This window comes from Oncorhynchus kisutch, unplaced genomic scaffold (genome assembly GCF_002021735.2).
Source record: "Oncorhynchus kisutch isolate 150728-3 unplaced genomic scaffold, Okis_V2 scaffold1049, whole genome shotgun sequence".
Classification (NCBI taxonomy): Eukaryota; Metazoa; Chordata; class Actinopteri; order Salmoniformes; family Salmonidae; genus Oncorhynchus; species Oncorhynchus kisutch.
The window spans coordinates 80081-97001 of NW_022262994.1; the positions used below are offsets into that span (position 1 = coordinate 80081).

Sequence of the window (16921 nt, forward strand, 5' to 3'; positions counted from 1 at the left end):
TATGGGTCTTGGCCAAAACCCTCCCTCTGCTAACTTAGCCAGTGTTTATCATGGCCAAAAAGCTTCTCTTTTAAAAGATTACAAACCATTTCTATTTTGTGGCTGTTGAATCTAGTGGAAACCGTTTATCATCCACACGGGGGCTTGAAAACCACTGCACCTGTCAGGGGTGCGTACTGGCGGCAGAGAAGTCAGACGCAGGAGAGCAAAACTGTGCTTCCAACTGCTCAGTTTAATCATCAACCCACCGGATACAGAACAATAAAATAAATGGGTACATAACCCAACGCACACCAGGACAGACGTGCACAAGCACTGACAACAAACAATTACGGACATGGGGGGGTGTAACAGAGGGTTAAATACACATGTAATTAATTGATGGAATTGGAACCAGGTGTGATGGAAGACAAAACCAATGGAAAATGAAAAGTGGATCGGCCATGGCTAGAAAGTCGGTACAATGAGTCGGAACAATGAGAGGGGCCGACTTTGGCGGATGTCGTGACAGCACCAGTTAAAGCAGCAGTCGAAACAATAATAAAGAGGTTGTCAGTAAAACGCTGAGGGATGGGGCTTGAGGAATGTAACCTCTCTCAAAATCATAGACAGAGCTATGGATGCAAGGACTGCACAGCCATTGTATCAACATGATAGTTTAAACCATGTTTTGAGGCTGCAGTAGGCTATTTGTTTGACATTTTCTCTGTTTACAAACATCGTAGTAAAACAAGCTTATAATTGGGGTTTTGATGTTGTATGCCAGTTGAACTAAGCTCATGATGCATTTATAAATTATTATATTGTTCAAGAATCAATGTGTGCATATCATTAATTTATACGTTTTAAAAAATGATGTAACTGCTGATTAGCACTTTATGCATGCATTTGCCCAATCCTGATTCGTCCAAATAAACAACAAAAAAACAAATCCAGAAACTACTGGGAGGATTGATTATATGTAAGTGTTCATCTACTAAACCCTTTTGTGTAAACTCCCTCTTCATCTATGTAGTCTGGTCTCCTTCACCACCAGCAGTTACCATACCCGGTCTGATGGGCAGTTGCTACTTTAAAAAAAACATTTATTTCACTAGGCAAGTCAGTTAAGAACAAATTCTTATTTACAATGATGGCCTAGGAACAGTGAGTTAATTGCCTTGTTCAGGGCCAGAACTACATATTTTTACCTTGTCAGCTTGGGGATTCAATCTAGCAACCTTTCTGTTACTGGCCCACAGCTCTAACCACTAGGCTACCTACTTAAAGTCCTCAGGACATTTGCACTATTAAGCAAGACTGCCTTGTTGTCTTGTGCACCAGAGGTATGGTGTAGTCTACAATCCATACTTCATCTAGATATGTTAGTGCCACAATGAATTTAAATGTTCATGGGAGACTGTTACAGAGTAGTGTAAATGCTTTTTGGGGGCTGGATCATATTGTTGTGTTTTAATCCTGTAATGTATTGATTGTTACGGCATTTTCGGCCATGTATCCCTTGAAAAAGCGTCTCTGGGTCTCTGTTTTTTTCCTGGTTAAAAAACAGTTAAATAAAATGGTGAACCGCGGGGCATCGGTATGTCCTTTGACGTGAATTGGCAAAAGCACTAAGGGAGGAGGAGTGCCCTTTTCAAGTCAAACAGTAGTCTGTGCCGCTCTGTCAACAAGGTGCGTCATCCAGAAACATATAGGCCTACATCTCTTTTCCATTCAAAATATGTTTACATTTTCAAACTAGATTTCATTGGGAAAGCGGATGCTTTTGTCAAAAGCAATCACTTTTACATGTGAAAACACAGAACCGTACTCTTTACTCCACGTACTATTTACGTTTTGAGCGGATTTCTCCGTGGGCTTTGAACCGGGCACCTGTCTCACACCCGGGAGGCAGGCCGGTTCCAAAACAAACGCAATCAACTTTCACCCGGTAAAAAAACACGCATTGTCGGGCGCCCGGGCATATTAATTGAACCCCTCAATGTTGCTCATCAACCACATAATCCTACATGTGCATTGACAGATTCTCGCAGTTTCATCTGTCCACATGAATTAGTCCCCGAGAGATTATAGTCTGGTCTCAATGAAATAGAGTAGGCTGCCTATGCGTGGGAGGAGAATCAAGTGGCAAGAGAATGTACAAGTGTCCGCTCTCATCGTTCTCGCTGCTCATATTCAGTAGCCACACATGCGAAATAAAGCAGGCTATATAGCCAATGCATGGGCGGAGAAGTGTAACAGTATAACTTTAGTCTGTATCCTCGCCGGGCTCGAACCAGGGACCCTCTGCACACATTGACAACTGACACCCACGAAGCATCGTTAAACATCGCTCCACAAAATCCTCGGCCCTTGTGAGTGACGTCACCGATTGAAACGCTATTAGCGCGCACCACCGCTAACTAGCTAGCCATTTCACATCGGTTACAGAAGTGTAACCAAAACAATACACTTACTGGGCAATATAATGTAGCCATTACCCTCATCACTGTATCATTATGTGCTTGTAGTCATACATTTGTCTTCCAATGTCTTCGTACCTTTTATAAACATTCATATTCTCTCTTAATTTATACTTCATATAAATGTGTGGCAGAACAAACAAATGACATACATGACAACAACCACCAAACAACCTTTGCATAGGAGAACAATTCTACAAAATTATCAAATAGCAATTTAAAAACTCAGATCACCCAACGTTCATTCATTGAGAGCACATCCAGGCCCCTTCACAAGGCTTAGCACATTGTTATCAATGGAAACTTCCACAGCTCTATCCCAAGATACAGTATTGACTTCAATGTTTCTCTGGTGGCTTGACTATTCCAGAATCCCCTCTGGATGGCAGCTCATAGATCCCTCTTGACTTCAAATTTGCATATGCAGGAGTCTCTCTGGCTGTCCATGTAAGGTTTACACCCCATGTGCATGACAGCCTCAAACAGCAGGGTCACAGTATTCTCACAAGCTGTATAGAGAGAGACATGGAAACACGACTTGATCATTATATACAGACATATGAAACACACAGAAAAATGAATCAATATCAAATGTTATTTGTCACGTGCACAGTTTACAGTAGGTATAAAAGGTGCAGTGAAATGCTTGTGCTAGCTCCCTCAACATTGCAGTACTATAATTAAGAAATATGGCCCGAGGGGGTGTGGTATATGGCCAATATTCCACGGCTAAGGGCTGTTCTTATGCACGACACAACACAGCCGTGGTATATTGGCCATACACAAAAAAAAACAAGGTGACATTGCTATTATAAACTGGTTACCAACTTAATAGGTGCAGTAAAAATACATGTTTTTTCATACCCGTTGTATGATATGATATACCACGGCTTTCAGCCAATCAGCATTCAGGACTTGAACCACCTGTTTTCTGTTGCATGCCCTAATATGGATATAGACCTCACCCTAAATTATAGACCTCACCAGAAATGCCATCAGGGGGAGTTGTATGATCTTCCGCACCAGCAAGATTGTTAGACTGGTTAAACCTGACTGAATGCTGAACTCACCAGTGAAGTGAAAGTGAAACAATTGACAATGGTGAGTGCAGGGTTCAGTATGATTTAACCAGGCTACAAGATGGTGGGTACATTATTGAATTAACTGTGAGGAATGCTTGAGTCAAGTCCTGCTCTGTGTTCAACACTGGGGGCATATCAATACATGAATCAGCGTGGTGTTCAATAGGCAACACATGGAAGAAAACAGAAAGAAACAAGATGGAAGAAAACAGACTGAAACTGGCAGGAACTACAATAGGAAACACATTGTCGTGTTCCGTTGTAAACCGTTTTCTGTTGCATGCCCTAACAAACACAACCCAGTTGCCATCTTACCTTGGACACTCTGGGCCAGTCCCAACATCTTCTGTAATCTCCTACAGATGGTCTCCAGGCATTCCTGGAACTCATCGTCACAGTCGTGTTTATCACGGTTACAGGTGTCATAGCAACGGTCGTGCTGGTTACAGCACTTGGTCAAGGACGGGATGCCGATGTCAAACTGTAGAGTAGACAAGAGAGATGACCATTAGATCAATGCTCACAAATATTCAAAGCAATATATAATATGACAGGTGTAATAACATTCCTATAAACAATGGTCGCCGTACAGGGGACCCGCCCTACTATGGCTGAGGGGGGGGGGGGGTCTTCATTTCTGGTCCTGAAGAGCCGCAGCTATAGCAATACACTATAGTGTGTGCAGGCGTCAGTCTGAAACACAGGTCTCTGCTAATCATAAAAAAACATGAGTTGCTAAACTAGGTGGGTTAGTGCTGGACTGGGAAAACACACACTGCACCCCCCACAGGACTAATAGGGAAGACCACTGCTATAGATCAAAGTCATACATGACACTAGCTCACCTGGAATCCGAACAGGGGTGACCCACATCCATTGGGTGGGTTTGGTTTGTAACCAGGCCGGGGTTCTGGTTTGTAACCTGCAAGGAAAGAGCAAAGGTAGAGGTGTTCAGAGTTCTTCTTTAATCTTGTTGAGAGAGACAACCTGTTCAGAGAAACTACAGTGTGTGTTGGGGGTGGCACTGTACCAGTTTAATGGTTTACAACTCAAGATGGCTACAGTGGTGCTTATCTGCTTTGTTTGTGGAACATAATCACTTTCAACTGAGCTTTTTAATAAATGGCCTGTCTGCATAATAAGCAAAGTAGTTATGGCCATGTTTTTATTTCCATTACCAACAAGTACTGACTGTGTGTGTGGCCTGAGAGACCTTACCATCGCTGCATTCATAGTGACACAGTCCATCTTGTCCTCCAAATAAGTCCAGAGCAACGTTGAGGTATTTGTCAATGTTATGGATCCCATTGCGAATGGTTTTTAAAGTCATCCGCCAGTCCGGTGTTTCAGGTTCCTTACTACATGAAGACACACAGCTCAGAAATCCATAGAAAGATAGTAAGCCAACGAGAAAAACCGGGATACAACTGTTATGATGCATGATGACAGCACCGGTGCTAGAAAATAGTTGCAATTGGTCGGCATGTGAATCCAAAGTTAAATGACTGCACCAAACATCGGTAAAAAAAATAATTTCACACTTTCCCAAATGTTACACTATTGGTCCTATTCGGTGTCAACAAATCGCCTGTCATGCAATTCCCTTCCCGGATGTGGGATTAGTCACGTGACAACAATAAACCTATCAGTGCCAATAGATACATGGCACTTACAGTACACGTGGTCACTCCACGCCCACAGATGTTCGAAGTTCACGCATGCCACGAACAAACGTATATTAATGACCGATTTGATGATTTTTACTGAGAAATTGTCTTGCTTTCTGTTTTAAGGCAATATTAATCAGTGTAGTACTTCAGTATTTTTACTTAAGTAGTGTTTTTTGTGTGTTGGGGGGGGTCTGTACTTTACCATTAATATTTGCCAACATTTACTTTACTACTTTTCTAAAGAAAATAATGTACTTTTTACTCCATACATTTTCCGTGACACCCAAAAGTATTACATTTTGGCAGGAGACTGGTCTAATTCACACACATCAAGAGTACATGCCTAGTTATCCCTACTGCTTCTGATCTGGCAGACTCACTAAACACATGCATCCTTTGAAAATTGTCTGTGTGCCCAGTTATGTCAATTTAGAAAAGGCAAGAAAAGTGTGCTGGTTTGCTTAATATACAGCATTTGAAGTAGTTTATACTATTACTACCTAAGTACATTTTAGCAGTTCCATTTAGTTTTGCTACATTTAAAACCATTTACATTTAACACCAATTACTTAGTATTTACTGGGTGACTTACCTTAATAGAAAATTACAAAAGTATCTTTCCTTTTACTCAAGTATGACAATGGAGTACTTTTCCCACCACTGATCAATACAAGTGATAATCACTGTAGGCCTATGTATTTTTCCAGAAACACCACAATTCTCATGGACTTCCAGGAAAAACAGCAAAGACTCCTTTCTAGTAGACTTGATCAGTTGCATTTCAGTTTTAAGAATCACAGTACCAACCTGTTTGGGTACCAAGCTGGAGCATGTAGCATGTAGCCATACAAATCCACAACACATCTTTTACAAGCCTCATAAATATGGTGAGGACATATTAGGTTGAGAACGAGGCTTCCTGCAAAACAAAAGTGAGACTGTATACAAACTACTAGAGTAACGGATCCGTATGCCAGGGAGAATATTATGTGGAGAGAATAGGCCTACAGTCTGAGTACTATGAACACATTTTAAAAGGGTGTTTAACCTGCCCTTCCATCTGCTTCATACACACAATTGCACATGCTCTTGTGCTCGAAACAAATCAAAACTGCTTCTGGTAATAATTTATTGTTTATTCAAATGATTAATCGAGCAATGAAGAAAAACCTTGTTTTTCTACTTAAATAACTCCATAAATTTTCAAACATTCAAAATGAAAAATATACAATTGATGAAGATTATGGTTCCGACTTCACATTTTTTCCCAGGCCAAAAAAAGTTCAAGTGAGACAGTGGTCATTTCTTCATCTGCGGAATGAACTTCAAGGTCCATGTAACTCCACACAAGGTTCCACTGTGGGTTCCACTGTGGTAGCTAGGAAGCATTCTCTGGGTTCCTCACAATACTAGCACTGCTAATGTATGGATTGGAAGGAGGGCAGCATCTCCAGATGAGCCTAAAAATCTTGTTTAAGTCAAGCAGGTGAAGTAGTTATCTAGAGTGAAGAAGACAGTGATTTGCTTGTTACAGCAGAATGCTTGGCGCTTCAATACTCGAGGCACCACCACAATGCCTTCTGCTTTTTCCAGTCAGTGTTCATTTCCAGAGTGGGCTCTTATTTCCAGAAAACACAAAAAGACAAGCAAAGAGAAGAGAAAGAAGTTGTGGTTCTCAAGTGTTTTGAGAGGTTGGTCTATTCTTCAGTTGGTTCATTGAGATGCAGCAAGGCAGTTCCCAGGGAGGAGGGGGTGGTGAGGAGGATGGAAAGATGGATACTGGGGGAGGGATGGGGACAACTTATAACGTCAACGGTAAGGCTAATTATTTGTATTTTTCCTCCTTTCAATCTCCATGGTTTTCCTTAAAAAAACAACATTTACATACATATTATATCTATTCATATATCTCTTCTAAAAGCGTCCTGTGGGAGCCTGCGTCATCGGGCGGGCTCAGCCCCCTCTGAACAGGTCATTTAGTCTGTCCAGCTCCTTGCAGTTATCCATGGTCATCAGCTCAGCCTTCTTACGCAGGCGGTCGTCTCTGTAGACCTTAGCAGCATACAGCAAGTCTGTTTCTGAGAGAGAAAGGGAGATGAACAGAAGACTGTCAATATCAACAATGTCACACTAAGCTACGTCGAGGGAATGCTTTAGTCACAAAATAGAAGGAAATTAATGCCTGTTTTGTACGAGTAACTTGTATTGCTTTACATGGGGCTAATTTCATTGAAGTCCTCACTGTAATTATACCCTGCAGGGGCTGCGTGCTACGCCACTGCTTATAACTAAGAAATCTGTGTCAAATCAATTATATCCAGGTCAGAGCTTCAGCTAGGCATTTGGTTTTCTAACTTGCTAGGTACGTGGCTAGATTACAGCAGAGACATTTAATCTCCTCCTGGATCAAGATCCCTGTTGCCTAAATTGTTTTAATACTTCTGGTAGTACCTGGTATGGTACAGAAACGGTATGAACATCTGGATACCGCCCAACTAATAGAGGCATGATGGACACCTACTCGTCTGCCTCTCCTTCCAGCAGTTGTTTCTGACATTAGACACGTAATCCTCCTCCACGTTCTTCTCAATCTTCTGCAGATTGGAGCCCTTGTACTCTGTCTTGAAGTCTCTGTTGACGTAGTAATCCACATGCAGGTTCTCCGTCTGCCGTTTCACCGTCTGCCCCGTGGACCTGGAGAGGACAGAGGACAGGCATCAGGTTACATACGGCTGTTCTGAGAACAGCGAGATGTATAGCTTTTTATACCTGGTGAAGAGAGGAGGCAATGCATCAGTACTTTACTGGTAGGTGTGTCCGTTACATACACCAACCATGTCACCATTTGACAGTATTTTTCAGCCCCGAGCATGTGGAGCAGGGGTACAGAATAAAAGGCCTGGGCCGTGTTCAGGTGGGAGAAAACGTTTTGAAACGGAGTGGTACCACTTAAATACATGATGTTCCCAATATGAACACAACCTTTAAGTACTGTGATCCACACTGAGCACGACCCCAGCGTGTGTGTGTGTGTGTACACGTACGGTCTGGAGTAGAGGCTGTAGGGGGGGGTAGACACCATCAGTTGGCTCAAGATGGACACCAGGATGAGTACAACGATGGGTATCAGCTGGATAAACATGGAGAACCCTCCCTGGAAAACAGATTACAAAAATCACTAAGCATACACTATTTTGTCCTGCAGCTCAGTTGTTAGAGCATGGCACTTGCAACGGCAGGATAGTGGGTTTGATTCCCAGGATCACCCATACGTAAAATGTATGCACGCATGACTAAGCCGCTTGGGATAGTCAGCTAAATGGCATATATTACTATTTAATATTTTAAGACATGTACTGTCCTGTTAGTGACCTTGCATGTTTTCCTGCTTTACTATGTAGCACACCGAAATTAACTAGAGCTCATCCCAGTCAAGGCTGGAACGGTTGCGTCCTTCACTAAAACAGAGCCTGCAATATGCTGCCGAGACTCCCATAGCTTGTAGAGGGGGGTCTGCTATGGAAGTCTGACCTGAAGTTACCCCAGACTCACTAGGTATTATATTGACAGTCACAGTATACATCTGGCAGTGTAGATGCCAGACATGCATGCATACCTCTCCCCTCTCCTCTGCTCTCTCCCGTCTTTGGTCCGTCTGCTGGCTGTATCGCGCCCTGCCGTTGGTGAACGTGTGGGCAGCCGCTGTGGAGAGGAGGTACCCTGTTAGTGACTCGGCAAAGACTTGCAATACAATACTCATTTAATAAACATTGATGTTTGAGCAAGACAATTGTGTTTAATTGATGTAATGAATTAAGACTTGTTTATTAAACATTGAGAAACTCTGCAACCACGATGAAATTAACTTCAAAATGTATGCGTGTCTCTTACAAGAGGGGAATCCTCCTCCGAAGAACATGTTGAAGAGGTCCTCGGGAGTGATGTCGGCCTCGAAGCCCCGGTGGAAGTCAAACCCTTGGCTGTGGGCGTGGCCAGGGCTGGTCGGCTCCTCTGCCCCCGTGAGGTCATACTGCTTTCTCTTGTCTGGGTTGCTAAGCACGGCGTACGCGTTGCCGATCTCTGTTAGAACCACAACACACTCATGTCAATAAGTGTCACATTAAGTCAGCGAAAAAGTAGACATTGGCTCGGATCCGATGCCCCATTTAACACTGATCTGCAAACTTCACGTCGGGGGGGCCAGACGTAGATACTCTGCCAGTCCTCAATCTATTCCAATTCAATTAATGGCAGGTCAAATGTATGCTGCTAACAATGCTGTAGGGGCTCACTTGTTCCAGACCCGGTCCGATCAGTGAGGGAAACAGAAGAAGTCATTTTTGAAAGCTACTTTATTAAACAGAGCTGAGTGAGAGAGACCATTCTAGCAGGCAGGAGGGAGAGACAGCAACCAACCAAGCTGACTGGCACTATAGTAGACCAATAGCTGCCATAGTTCAATTATTTATCATCAAGTATGATTACGTAGTGCCCGTCTTAACTGCATCAAACTGGGAAAAGCTAGTTAAGGTAGGCTGAGGCTGCAGTGCATACACTTCCTGATCCTACAGTTACAAATAATTATATCCAGATAAGTAGCAGCCTGCCTACCTATTGGTTCTTGTAGACTATTCTCCTTTAACTCCGTCATTTTAATTCCATCTTCCATTGATTAGATATCTCCTAACTTTTGCCACACACGGAGTAAGGCTCGATGGCTGTAGCCCATTGCCACTTTGATGACTAACAAGAGCAGCAGCATAAATGATACAATTTCTCTCCCTCTACTGCAGCAGTTGCATTCGGATTTGTACCTTCCGGACAAGTTGGTTAAATTTACACATTTATGTGAGACCTGTGTCAATCATATCAGATCCGACCCAGACCTGTGACTCGCCGGGGTCCGAAATCTGGTACAGGTGGATCCGTGAAGACCTGTAGCCTACATTACAGCCAAATGTTTAGTATTTTTTTTATTTTAACTTTATTTAACCAGGCAAGTCAGTTAGGAACAAATTCTTATTTTCAATGAGGGCCTAGGAACAGTGGGTTCAGGGGCAGAACCTTGTCAGCTCGGAGATTTGAACTTGCAACCTTTCGGTTACTAGTCCAACGCTCTAACCACTAGGCTACCCTGCCGCCCCTGTAGATGCCAGACATGCATACCTCTCTCCTCTGCTCTGCTCTCGCCTGTCTTTGGTCCGTCTGCTGGCTGTATCGCGCCCTGTGATACATGTGATTGGCACCGAACACAAAAACAATGCATGTGAAACTTCTTACTTTTGAAGGCCTCTGTAGCTCCGGGGGCTTGGTTTTTGTCTGGGTGGAACTTGAGTGCTAGTTTCCTGTAGGCTTTCTTCAGCTCCTCCTCATTGGCCTCCTTGCTGGTGCCCAGGACTTCATAGTAGTCCTTACACCGCTTTATCCTTTAAGAAGAGAGATGACAGTGAGTGATTCATCAGGGCTATGTTACACATGTCCAGGAAACAGATATAGACCTAGTTTATTACAATGCAGTGGATCTGATTAATCATGAGGGTTGTAGCACAGATCACATTTGGCCCAAAAGCAATACAAAAAACCTCTAAACGATATGTTTTGCTTCAAGAACTAGTGTTTGGAAAGTATCTAGGTTGTGCCTTTACATTTAGAGAAAATAAACATCCAAAGTGAATAATTTTCACTTCTGGTCTGTTTCGCAAGCTTTCCAGGAAGTCTCGCAATGTTGCGCCTCTGCTCCTAGAGAACCATTTGAAACCACAAGAGGGCAAATCAACATTGGTGGCAGAACAGAGCAGGAGAGTTCAAACGCAATACAGAGTCGATTGCATGACCTGCAGAAGAGAGATTGCCTCCAGTCTCCAAGGAGAACCACCTGAGATACTTGCCAGACTTTTACATTAACATTCAATTAGAATAATCAAATATATGCTGATGTCACTGTGTACCTTTCAATTGGAGGTTAAACCCTACACTGCATGTAGGCCTGTTTTAACAAAAACATACCGTCTTATGCTCTTTACAATGGGACTAGATGTTGGTCAGGCCTACCAAGCACTATGTGAGTGTTGCCATAACAAGATGTGTCACAGCTCTCTTTTGTCTCACTCTCAGTCCCTCTCCCTTCCCCTCTCACTGGCCTTATGGGCACCTTGCCGAGTCTGAGGTTCCCATAGGGGTAGTATGGTGTGTAGAACACTGCAGTGTCATTGAGCAGTTGATTAACGGCCCACACACCACCAATGGCACAAAGCCGACCACAACAAGCCACCCAAACAGCTCTGCCATGAGACTCGCATACAAATACAGACAACCCGTCTGCTGTCATTAGCTCAGCAAACACTGCAAATATTCCACAGGCTTAAACTTCAAACCCAACTACAAAATGTTGATCTGAGTAAGTGTTTCAACAGCAGCCTTCTCTACATAAAGTGTGTTATTGGCTGGCTCATAGTACAGTAGAGAAGTTTAACCCCTCTGAGTACACCACACTGGACTGGGGGATTATGAGTGATCCTGTAGGTCAACTGCAGGTTTAATTAACGAACCATAAAGATGCTAGAGAAAACAAAACATGGAGCCCAATAGAACCATCTAACTACCGTCAGACGACCGCACTAGGGGAAGGTGGTGGAGGCCTAGGCTACACTCGGCCCATTATTAGCAACACTTCTGTTCACCAGGGACATCAGTCGCTCGGAGCTCCCAGTCCCAGCCACCTACCCTGGCCTATGGGGACAGCAATGATGAAACAGTGACACAGAAAGAGAGGTGTTTAACAAGAACTCTCAAGGGAGATCATTCTAGAACACCCCTCCCCCCATGGTTGGTATGATTCAGGGTCCAACAACAATCAGTGGCCAAAGACCCATACTAGCTAACATACTATTTAGCACGTACCGTTCGGTAAAAAGTGTGCAGTGTGCCACAACACAGTAGCGGCTACTGATTGGCCGAGTGGGTGGGGCTGCATGTGGGTCGATTCCCCCCCCAAATTCAACAGAAATGAATCGCATTAACCAACCTGATAATAGCCAATTTGATTCATTTCTCTAATCAGGAATGGAGTTATAGTCTCTCTATAACCAGCCTCAGTAGGCCTGTCACATTCAACCTATACTGCAGTAGACCATATAGCCCAGTGGTGTATAACTCATTCCATTTATAGCCTAGTGTCTGCTGTTTTTTCTTCTGTTGAATTAAGACCTGGACAACCAGGTGAGGGGAGTTCCTTACTAACAAGGGAGAAGCGAAAACCCAGTCACTCTATGGAATGAGTTTGACATATGTTATATCTCTCATTTAAAAAGGACTGAAGACAGAAACTGATCATTTAGTTCAATTTCAAAATATTTATTAGTGAAATCAAAGTGCTGTAGCATATAAAAATTAAATCAAATGGTGTAGTACACACACAAGAACTCAAAATGTTCAAATCAAAAGCCTATTGAACAGAAGAAGAAAAAAACAGTCAGGTGAATCGCAAATTCAGAACCGCTGGACAGTAACAAAGCACTGATCATTGGGAACAAGATCTGAATGACTGCTAAGGCTTGATCCCTAGATTAGTTTGTTTTGTAGGCTACCAATCTGTTGAAATCAAAAGGCCTGATTAACATGACATCAATAATGCAGCCACATCCCGAGTCCCTAGTGCAGACACACTGACAAAAGATGCTTTATTATTTCATTTAAAAGCGCTGATGGCCAAGAAACTGAGAAGCCAGAAATTCCACTGCACCCCCCCCAAAAAAAACTAATAACACTTCCGTTTTCAAAGATGTAGCCAACAATGCAATACTCGTGATCATTTTAAGGAGTACAAACTCTACTTAGCCTACATTTGAAATGCCATGCAGAAGCTTCACTATTTAGCAACTTCCCAAATAAGTAGCTTTGTTAGGCCCAAGGTCTCTTCAAGTAGCCAATCCCTTGCAGCCCACCTCTTCCAATGTATAGTGGAAAGGTGTGCACACCGAATGCAACTAGATGAGCCGAAATGAGTATAACATCCCGGCATTTAAACCATAGCTTATTTTAACATTTCTCACGACCCCCCCCCCCCCAAAAAAAAAAAATCGAATGACAGCCTTAATCTGGAAAATCTCATTTTTACATCAACAAATAACCTTCAATTCATAGCCTTTTCATCTCTTATCAAAAGAACCCAATACATACATTTACTCAGTAAAATTATATTTTTCAAATGACTCTTAGCAACAATTGTATATTGTCCCAAATAATAATCTGTACTGTTAATTATTAGTCCCCCCGTAAAAAAATCAGAGGTTTATTTTGGGCGACTACACTGACCCAGACGTTGAATACCACTGCTTTAAACCAGGATGGGCATCTGGACACAATGGATCGTTTGACATCACTTGACTTTCACCTGTTCCACCGCAAACTGGCAAACAATCTCACAAGTATCAGACACCGTAAACTCCCAGCTACTATCTAAATCAACGCAACATTATCCCACCCCTGGTTATCCACTATTGACAAACAATTGTTTAATTTTTATTATTATTATTTCCAGCAATATTGCCTGTGTGTCTATGTGGTGCGTGAGTTTATCACTGTGTGTAGCCAGTTGATGTCATAACTGTCGTGGGTTGCCATAAATACGGTCCCCAAAACCATCACTTAAACATTAACTGCAAAGATCAGAATGACTACTAAAGGCTTGATCCATAAATTAAATAGTTTTAGTTTTTTAAGCTAGGCTACCTATCTACATGTTCAAATTAAAAGTGTATCATGAGTAAGTATATCATTTATATCTATTTCTCATTTGCAAACTTTGCTATGAAATGAGTAGTAGAGAACCATCGCTAGACCGGCACATCATAGATGGCAAATTCCCCAATCACTAGATGCAGAAATTAAAACGCCAAAAGCGCAATTACAATTTTTAAAATTGTCTTGAGATGTGATTTAAGCATTCACATGGACTCAGAACATCCCATTCCGTTGGTTGTCGAAGAACAAAAATAATTTTAAGAGTGAAAAATTTAACAGAACATAATTTGGGGAAAATAGTCCATTTATTTTGGGAGCGGAATCACAGATTTTATAGGGCCCCCCCTTAGAGTTGTTTATTAACCATTATAAACTGGGTGGTTTGAGCCCTGAATGCTGATTGACTGAAAGCCGTGGTATATCAGAAAGTATACAAAAAGATGTTACTGTTATAATTACTTTGGTAACCAGTTTATAAGAGCAATAAGGCACCTCGGGGGTTTGTGGTATATGGCCAATATACCATGGCTATGGACTGTGTCCAGACACTCCACGTTGCGTCGTGCTAAGAACAGCCCTTAGCCGTGGTATATTCGCCATCTACCACACCTCCTCGCCCTTATTGCTTAATTATTTTTACCAGATATATTGACAGAAAACTACTTTCTCTTACACTAAGGACTAGGGAAGAGAGTTGCAGGGGAGAGAAGAATGTGCCCATTTGATAGCTAGAAAATAAAAAAATGTACCTTGCGCTGTTGATTTTTTAAAAGTAGCTCTCATGCTAGTGTAACGGATGTGAAACGGCTAGCTTAGTTAGCGGTGCGCACTAAATAGCGTTTCAATCGGTGGAGTCACTTGCTCTGAGACCTTGAATTAGTAGTTCCCCTTGCTCTGCAAGGGCCGCGGCTTTTGTGGAGCGATGGGTAACGATGCTTCGAGGGGTGACAGTTGTGTGCAGAGGGTTCCCTGGTTCGCGCCCGGTCTAAAGTTATACTGTTATACTAGAAAAGGTTGGAGACCCCTGATCCACAGGCTAGTAAAAGGGTTTGAGAGGACATGGATTTCAGAGCCCAGGCGTAAGGCATGGGGGTCTTACCATGGTAAACTACTAGGGGATCAGGCCAGTACGGGTTAGCCTAATTGGAAACGTGTTCAGGATGTTGTTTAGTTCATTCTGGACTAGCTGGCGTGGCTCACCATATCTGGCCTTCAGGGCCTGGAGAGCTGCAGTGTATGGTGTTGCGGAGTGCATAAAGGATTGGGCCAGCCTGTATGCACTGGGAAACCGTAAATGATCCATTAGTACTTGGTATTTGTAGTGTTATGACAGATGACTGTGAATACCCTGTAGGCTCTCCAATGCCATTTCCAAAAGGACAAATTCACTCTCCTTTCCACTCTCAAAGTATGGCAGTTTGGGTCTGGGAATTCCATAGGCTGAGGCTACTAGAAGTTTCATAATGTTGGCTCCCTCTTCTGGTTGCGTGAAGGATAAACCCGGGACTTCTGATGAACCCACTGTGGCCTCATTGGGCCGGTCCCCTACTGTCCCAGACCCTCCATTGGTGGCAGCCGGAATTGGGTGAGAGCCCTCCCACCTGATGTTTGAGGACTGGCCTGGCCCTGGACGAGAGGAACGATTTGCCGTGGTTGGTAATTGGCGGAAAAGCGAAGGAGTGATGCTTTGTCCAGATGGGGGAATGCTAACTTGTGTCACTGGCATAGAGGGCTTTGGTGGAGCGGCCTGTCCCCCGTGCTGGCTGTTGACCCTGGAGCCTCCGGGTACTGTATGCCATGGGGTACCAGAGGGGCAGATTGGGAAAGAAAGGCAGACAGGTTAGGTCATGTGGAGGGGTGGTCAGGTAAACTCCCTGTTTGTTCCTCTCCAGGAAGGATGAGACCATCCGTGCCTCCTCCAAATCCCTTCTGGCTTGACAGTGCAGTCGCTGCTGTGCCAGGTCCTTGGCAATGAATTCCCGTTCCTGTAGAGCTCTACGGGCCTGCACATCCAATTGGTGACATTGTTCGTCAGCCTGTCGTTCCTCCCTCAATCTGACGCTCAATTTCCTCCAAAGCTAATAGTTTCATCCTGTCTTGTAGGACATAGGTCTGTGAATCCCTGAGGGCTAGTGAATGGCGGCTGCCATGGCCACATCCAAAGGGGTATCCACTGGTCAAACTTCCACTCCGTCTAGAGTGCTTCACGATTTCCCATTCGTTTTTAAGGGGTGGAGCGGAGCCTGCCTCAGGAAGCTGGTCGCCTCGTGTGCTGTGGGAGTCACCTCCATGGGTCCTCTTCCTGTAGACCACTTTCCTGCTCCAAAGCAGTTTCCGGTCCTTGGCTCAAAGGGGATGGTTGATGGCTGAAACGTATAGTTGATCCATCAACACTTTGAGCTCTGGTGGGCTTGCCCTTTGACGTCGGAAACTTGACCACATAATCCTTAAGATAACCAGGGGCTTGCCTGGTTCTTCTGGTGCTGCTGGTGGTTGAAGATGAAGCCTTTGTTGCTTTAGGCTTAGCTCCTGGATATTTCCTTTGTTCCAAGACCTTTCCCTCAGCTGCTCTCTCCTCTTCTTCTTCCTTCCAGTGGAGACAATTCTTCCCTCTCCACCTCCATTTCACCCGTCTTTGGTTCAGTCATCATCCGGTTCGAAGGACCGGTTACTGTCAGAATGTTAAGCATAAAGCACTGACTAATGGTCCCTCGATTGAGACAGAATGACACAGAGTACATGGGTTAATTATTTTTGGTGTGAAGGATATACTTCCAGTTTAATCTAAAATACATTTGATTTGGGTGAGAGCATGCTCACATGACGTGTGACAGATCCTTATCAATTTCCTGTTGTGAGAAGAACCAATCAGGTTAATAAAAAATTTAACTTATGATCTATTTTACACACACATGCAACAGGAAATTCAGGTGAGTAGGGGAATTTACAATCCACCATTTCCTCA

At 43.4% G+C, this 16921-nt stretch overlaps 2 protein-coding genes across 2 annotated transcripts; both read right to left on the reverse strand.

Annotated features, from left to right (window-relative positions):
* Nucleotides 1-212: 212 nt before the first annotated feature.
* Nucleotides 213-5158, reverse strand: LOC116364344 (group XIIA secretory phospholipase A2-like). Its single transcript, XM_031817504.1, is given in 5 exon segments — nt 213-2971; nt 3860-4025; nt 4390-4466; nt 4763-5005; nt 5008-5158. Coding segments are annotated over 5 exon segments (627 nt in total). The 5' UTR covers nt 5030-5158; the 3' UTR covers nt 213-2852.
* A 1171-nt stretch (nt 5159-6329) lies between these two features.
* On the reverse strand, nt 6330-13459 carry LOC116364345 (dnaJ homolog subfamily B member 14-like). The gene is made up of 6 exons (XM_031817505.1): nt 10495-13459; nt 9106-9294; nt 8831-8916; nt 8259-8368; nt 7736-7908; nt 6330-7292 (listed from the first exon to the last, which is right to left on the reverse strand). The coding sequence occupies exons 2-6, from the start codon at nt 9131-9133 to the stop codon at nt 7168-7170; spliced, it is 522 nt and encodes a 173-aa protein (XP_031673365.1). The 5' UTR covers nt 9134-9294; nt 10495-13459; the 3' UTR covers nt 6330-7167.
* Nucleotides 13460-16921: the final 3462 nt, after the last annotated feature.